This window comes from Formica exsecta, unplaced genomic scaffold, assembly GCF_003651465.1.
Source record: "Formica exsecta isolate Colony F162 unplaced genomic scaffold, ASM365146v1 scaffold72, whole genome shotgun sequence".
Classification (NCBI taxonomy): domain Eukaryota; kingdom Metazoa; phylum Arthropoda; class Insecta; order Hymenoptera; family Formicidae; genus Formica; species Formica exsecta.
Genome location: NW_021853485.1, coordinates 4,583,341 through 4,589,535, shown reverse-complemented (window position 1 = coordinate 4,589,535; position 6,195 = coordinate 4,583,341). Strand labels below are relative to the sequence as shown.

The window sequence follows — 6,195 nt, the reverse complement described above, 5'->3', positions numbered from 1 at the left end:
CCCCCCTCTACTGCTCCCGCGGAACTTTGAACGACGGTTCTCTTCCGGTTCGCCGACGGAGAAATTCCGCTGCCACATGGCGATCGTGATCCGCGTCCGTTTTACGTACCGGGTGTCACTTGATTCTTCGGCTTTTCGTACAATATCTTTTATAACTGTGAATGCGGACCACGGTACTTTTTTCCTTATGCGAGATAAATAAATAAATACGTAATTGTTTAATCCTGATTCTAGTCAATCAAGATGTATTTGGAATGATTGTATTAAACAGTTACGCACAAAACACACATATCGAAAGATAAAGTAACAGCTCTCGACAGATTTACATTTTCAAAGACGAAGAGTAATATGCGGGTAAAAACCAGGGGAATGTTGGATTTGCTTTTTGCCGCATAAAAACCATGCATACAATATAGATAAATTGGCGAATTCATTTTGCAACAAGTTCGCAAACAGTAATGTTATGGCTATTTTAGGTACTCTTATGCTGGAATTCGCTCGCGCGCTTCAGCTCAAAGCTCCAAAGGCAAATAAAAAATAGTTTAAAAAATTCCTGTTTTTAACACTATTCAGAACCATGATAATTCCATTTTTTTGCTTTTTTATATTTTTTTATGTTTTATATTTTTAAATTTTTATATATATTTTAAAATTTTTATTTTATTTTTATATTTGTTTTGATATTGTGTACGTTGTGTGTGTGTGTGTCAAGGGTTAATAGAATATATTTTATATCTTATTTTTTAATAATATTTTGTAAAACTGAGATAAAAGGCAATTTAAAAATTATGTTTTCTGGTTCGCCGCCACACGATTAAATGGGAATCTATAAGCGGGCGGCATCAAGCCGGGTAGGGACGGTCATCGCAGATCAAGCGGTCAATTTTTATATATTTTTGGACGCTTCAAAAATTATTGGCGCTTGTTAATATTTTGCGCCCTACGCTGGAGCGTACGTTGCGTATTGCCTAGTAACGGCACTGTTCGCAAGTAAACTTAATACGTCAGAATAGAATGGATTACCGCGTATTAAACTGTAAATTTCTATGTTGTTTATATACGAATGGTGAAAATTGATATATAAAATAACATATGTATTTCCGGACATTTTGAAATTACAGAGAGAAATATTTCAAGCGTGCAAAAGTATTAGTGGTTGTAGTTATATGATTGTAAAGGTGAAATATGATATTATTTCTATATATTTTAATAATGTTTTAATTAATAATATCTCTTTATTTCACATTTGTAATTAAATAGATATAGAGATAAATACTACGTGCACGAATAACTTTTAGAGAATAAGAAAGAGAATTGCGCTTATTATTTTTATAAATTAATTTATATATTTTTCTTTTATCTCGGATTTTTCGAATAGCTTATAAAAGAACCACAGAAAATGATTTAAATGCGTTACTGTATAGATTTAACATTTTATAATCAAAATATAATTTCACTTGTCAATAAGTATTTTCTTTTTGATCTGGGTTTTGTATCGTGCAACATTTAATCTGCAATAAGTGTATCCTGTGAAAGTTTTAATTACAGATTTCAATGCGAATGTTTAATGCGAAGTATCGAACAAAAAGTGTATACACGAGAAAGATTAATTTATACAAGACAATAAACTCAATCAAACATATTACTTGTTTTCCGGTTCGTGTTTACTCGAAAATATATTTAATCAATATCGCTATTGTAATAAAGGCTATTATTGATTTTATCATATAAAATGTAAGTTAAATAGATATGATTTGATATTTTTTTAAAATTCGTGTATAGCTTTATATAGACAGATCAAATTATTGACAAAAGCGATTGTCATTCCTTTGGATATGGCTCTTTAAGTTGGTGCTGCTATTTTTCTAAGCAGCCATAAAGAATTAGATATTTCATTGTAGTTTAATATGTACCAACGATAATTAACTGCGGCCAATTAACAATTATGAGATAACAAACTACTCGAATGTCCTCGCTACCGAGAGAAAGGGTTTGCGGAATAAAGAGCGAGCGTCCTTCTCACGGAAGCCAAAGTTAACTTCAGCTCGGTGGCTTTAGGTAGTCGATCTCATTGAGCCAAAACTTCTTTCATCGAGCTAGCCGGCTATTTAAGTCTTAGTCTCTTTTGATTACTCGCGCGTACGTCGTTATCTTTTGAGAAGCTAGACCGGGCGGATCATTTTGAATTTCTCTTCGTCAGATGGTTGAAAAAAAAAAAATAAAAAAAAATATATATATATATGTAGATTAAAATTGTTGTAATTTTAATGATCTCAGATTTCAATATTTTGAAACGAAAACGAGAAACAAAATTGCGCGAGATGTAATCTCTATATTTATTAAGACATTTTTCTTTGCAACGTCAAAAAGATCGAATTTGTCCTGAGATTATATTGTCCCTCGTATCTTCATCTATCTTGTTTACACTTCGTATTTCATTCTCTTACGAGACAAATACTATCCGCGCAAGTTGAAGGCGACAATCAGCTGCGTTTGAAACTGGCGTTTACCTGGACAAACAGAGACAAGTCGTCTCCCAGCAGCATGTCCCTGCAGACGTCTCTAGCCGTGGTGTCCAGAGTGAGATAGACGAGACTGCTCTCGATCCCGGTGTGTATCCTCACCCATCCGCTTCCGTTGCCGAGGTCCGCCACGCCGACTCCCGAATCCCAGGAGGAATTGAAGGTATCCTGCAGGAGGTTGGTGACATCCTTCGTGCATTTTTCTTCCGATTTCGGACTTCGACTCTGTATAGAATCCGTGCTGAAGCTGTTCCCCTCCTCGTTGCTGTCTCCTGACGATAGCCGGGTCCTCTCGCTATCGAATCGGTCGATCGTCTTGTCTAGCTTCTCGAGAATTCTACACTCCAGAATCTTCTCGTCCGTCGCAGCGTCTCCGCTTCCCGTTTGCGATTCGATGGTATTTTTTTGCGAATCGATTTCGAATCGATTTCGCGAAACGCCATCCTCAGTCTTCTCCATCGAACTGTCATTTTTCGTCTCGTTATTACGCGGGTTCCAGCTCTCGGGATATAATTTGGAGTTCTCCAGACAATTTCCAGTCGCGACTGATTCCATCTCCTTTGAAGGTATATCCTCGTTTGTGTAAAAAATCGAATTTTCCTCCGACAATCGTCCTTTTTTATCTTTCAACTTTGGATATTTCGATAACTGCGTTTTCTCGTCTATTTGGTACGAAAAATTTTCCTTGGCCGCCATGCTAAAGTTTGCATTCTCGCGAACAATTTTTCGATCGGATTTATCCTTTTTCTCCGTTCGACCTTTGGTATCGATTCTTTCGTGATAATCTTTCGAAAAGTTTGATTTATCGGTATCCGCCCGTCTAGAAGTGTCTTTGTCGGAAGACTTCTTTCGCCAGGTATCGTGTTTAAGAATATCCCGAGCCTTCTGATCGCTCGTTCGAGAGCCTGTTTTGTGTCTCTTCTTGATCTCCGTATAAACGTGTTCTTCGGCATCAGTTTTATCTTTGACTCGGCTCTTGACGGTCTGCTCCTTTGCGTCCTTGGTACGCTTCGATTTCTGTTGGAACCTCTCGTAGTTAGCCAAGATCTTCTGATTCAACTCGTGGATCAGTTCTAGTCGTTTCGAAATGGAGTCCTTGGTCCATCTCTTTGTCGCGTCGCCGTTGTCTTTCCCGAGCGTATCGCCCTGCCGCCTTTGTTTTCTCAGAGTCGTGGAGCCACGACTGAGAATACCGATCTCGTATTTCGAATCGCTCCGAAGAACGTTCTCGTCCGTCATGTCAATCGAACAGGCGCCGCGATGTTTCCTGGCGACATTCGACCCGGCGAAACCGGACACGTTCATCAGCTCCAACGGTGCGGCTGATGATGATGACTTGACTTCGCGTTCCGAACATTCCGAGCCGATTTTCGATCTACTTTCAACGTTCCTCTTGCAATTTTCGCTAAACTCGATGCCTTTCCTACTGTCAGGACGAATTGCTAATCCAGTGCTAGAACGGCTGCTTAAACTGACTCTCTCGTTCATCTCCCAGTTTATCAACAGTCCTTCTTTGGCGTTTTCCTCGTCGATGCTCTTGCCTGCCATAGGCGGAGGATTACCGATTTTTCGATCGAGATCTCGGTAAGGAAAGGAGTCTTTCGGGACACTCGCGATCGTTCGTTGCTTTAATCCTCTGGTGGACGACAATCGGCGGGATCGTCGTAGTTTCACGGATGGCGAAGGAGCAATTGTTTGACTGTTGGATACACTGGCGATCAGCATTTTAACCGTGGATTTGTTTTCAGACAGATAGGATGCGTGATGTATTTCTTGCTTTTAGATCGATGAGAAGAAGAGTGCGAAAGCGTCGATGTTGTTAATGCATTTAGCAGTTTATTTTTATCTGATTTGGTGAAATGAATGATGAGTTTATTTCTTAATCCTCTCTTGTTACGCTTGTTGGATATTTGTCTGCATAAAATAATGTTCAATATATTTAATTAAATCTCCGAACGTTTAAAATTTTGTATTAAATTGTTGATAATGTATTATTTATTACTATTGATAAATATCAATAGTTTATATCAAAAACGCGATTCGTTAAATTAACTTACTATATGAAATTTTAATCCAATCATTTATATACATAAATTCTTGGTTTCACAAATTCTCGTCTTATTTTGTCCAAGACAACAAAATGCTTACTGTCTGGGTCATTCTAAATTCAATGTGCCCGTATTATTTACAAAAAGAGATATATTAGGTACGTTCAATTAAAACATAGACCAAGACTTTTATGAAATAACGATCCTAGTCCACAGTTAAACATACCTAATAATTTTGCAGCGCTGCAAGAGATATTAAGGTAAAATTTAAAGATTTTCTCATCTGACATTTAAAATTTTAAATAAGCAGTATATAAGATGATGAAAAAAATATATAAATATATAAATATATAAATATATAATATTCTGAGGAAGTATTTCGCGCGCTTTTTTATTTAATTATAACACATCAAATAAATGGAACAAATATTATATTTTGTTGGATGGAAATCAATGAAATACAAATGTTTGTATTTTCCATGCGTCAACTGCGAAACAATTGACGCGTACAAACGACCAATATCGTGGAATTTGCGAGATTGCAGTAAGCAATTATGCGTTGCAGAATAGCGAAATTTCCATATGACGGAAGTAGGATCGCGACAGATCGTCAGTAAATAACTATGCTGATACTATTGGTGTATGTATCGCTGTCATTTTTTATGTGTGTAGGAGGAAGCCATATAAAATGTTACGGTTGGACGCTCGTTTCAGCAACGCTGATGTCCGTGCCTACATAATAATGCGCTTCAATAAAAGCGTATCTATACCTAAGTGATGATATTAAACAAAAAAACATCGAAGATCAAATCAAAATGATTAATATATATTAGCTGAATAAATCGATAATTGAAACAAATTTGATATTTTGAGTAAATCTCTATATTTATCGTTATGTATTCTTGTTCTGGGACCGATATATTACGCAGATTTTAAAAATGTATCTTGAATAAAATTAAAAACATTGTTTCTATATTTAAAGTGATAACCTAATTTCCTAGTTTTCTAATTTATGTAATCTCGCAGTTCAACTTTTGGAACATTGAGATCAAATGAAGCAAATACCTTTCATATTACAATCAGATATAATCACAAAAGAAAATCACAAAAATTTAGGGAGAATCGACGAAATAAATATTTTGTTATTCTGCAGATCATAATATCGAAAGTTTAAAATTAGAAACACCGATGTAATACTTCTGTATAACGTTGTATCATTCGCTTCTTTTCTCGGATATTTTGACATATAGATTAGATTGCTACGTGTGTGTGTCTCTCGATTATGACATTAACTTTAAGAGACGTAGATTTTGGAATACCCCAAATTTCTAAGTATCTCCTACGAAACGTGTGCAGTGAGTTATTTATGTCCCTTATACCGTGAAAGCTTTTACGATAAATCCGTTTCGTCGAAACGTGACATCTGTTCGATCGACCTCTCGAGATCGCCAGTGATGAGAGAATTCGATTCCCCAACGGAGAATTATCTTTGAAACGCTACACTGAGGCCAAAATATATAATCGTGAAAGTAATCCGCGGGGAGGCGTAGAAAAGAAGACGCGAATACGTGTTATACTCGTAGCGCTATTCGAATCACGTAGCCGCGCTTTCTATTTATCTATCG

General features: G+C 36.6%; 1 protein-coding gene across 1 annotated transcript in view; it reads right to left on the bottom strand.

The window, feature by feature from the left end:
- The window catches only part of LOC115243631, a 63,121-nt gene extending 58,874 nt beyond the window's left edge, over positions 1-4,247 (bottom strand). Inside the window, exon 1 of the mRNA XM_029820766.1 lies at positions 2,511-4,247. Coding sequence (XP_029676626.1) covers positions 2,511-4,247 — 1,737 coding nt within the window. The remainder of the gene's footprint in view (positions 1-2,510) is intronic.
- Between the last annotated feature and the right edge of the window lie 1,948 nt (positions 4,248-6,195).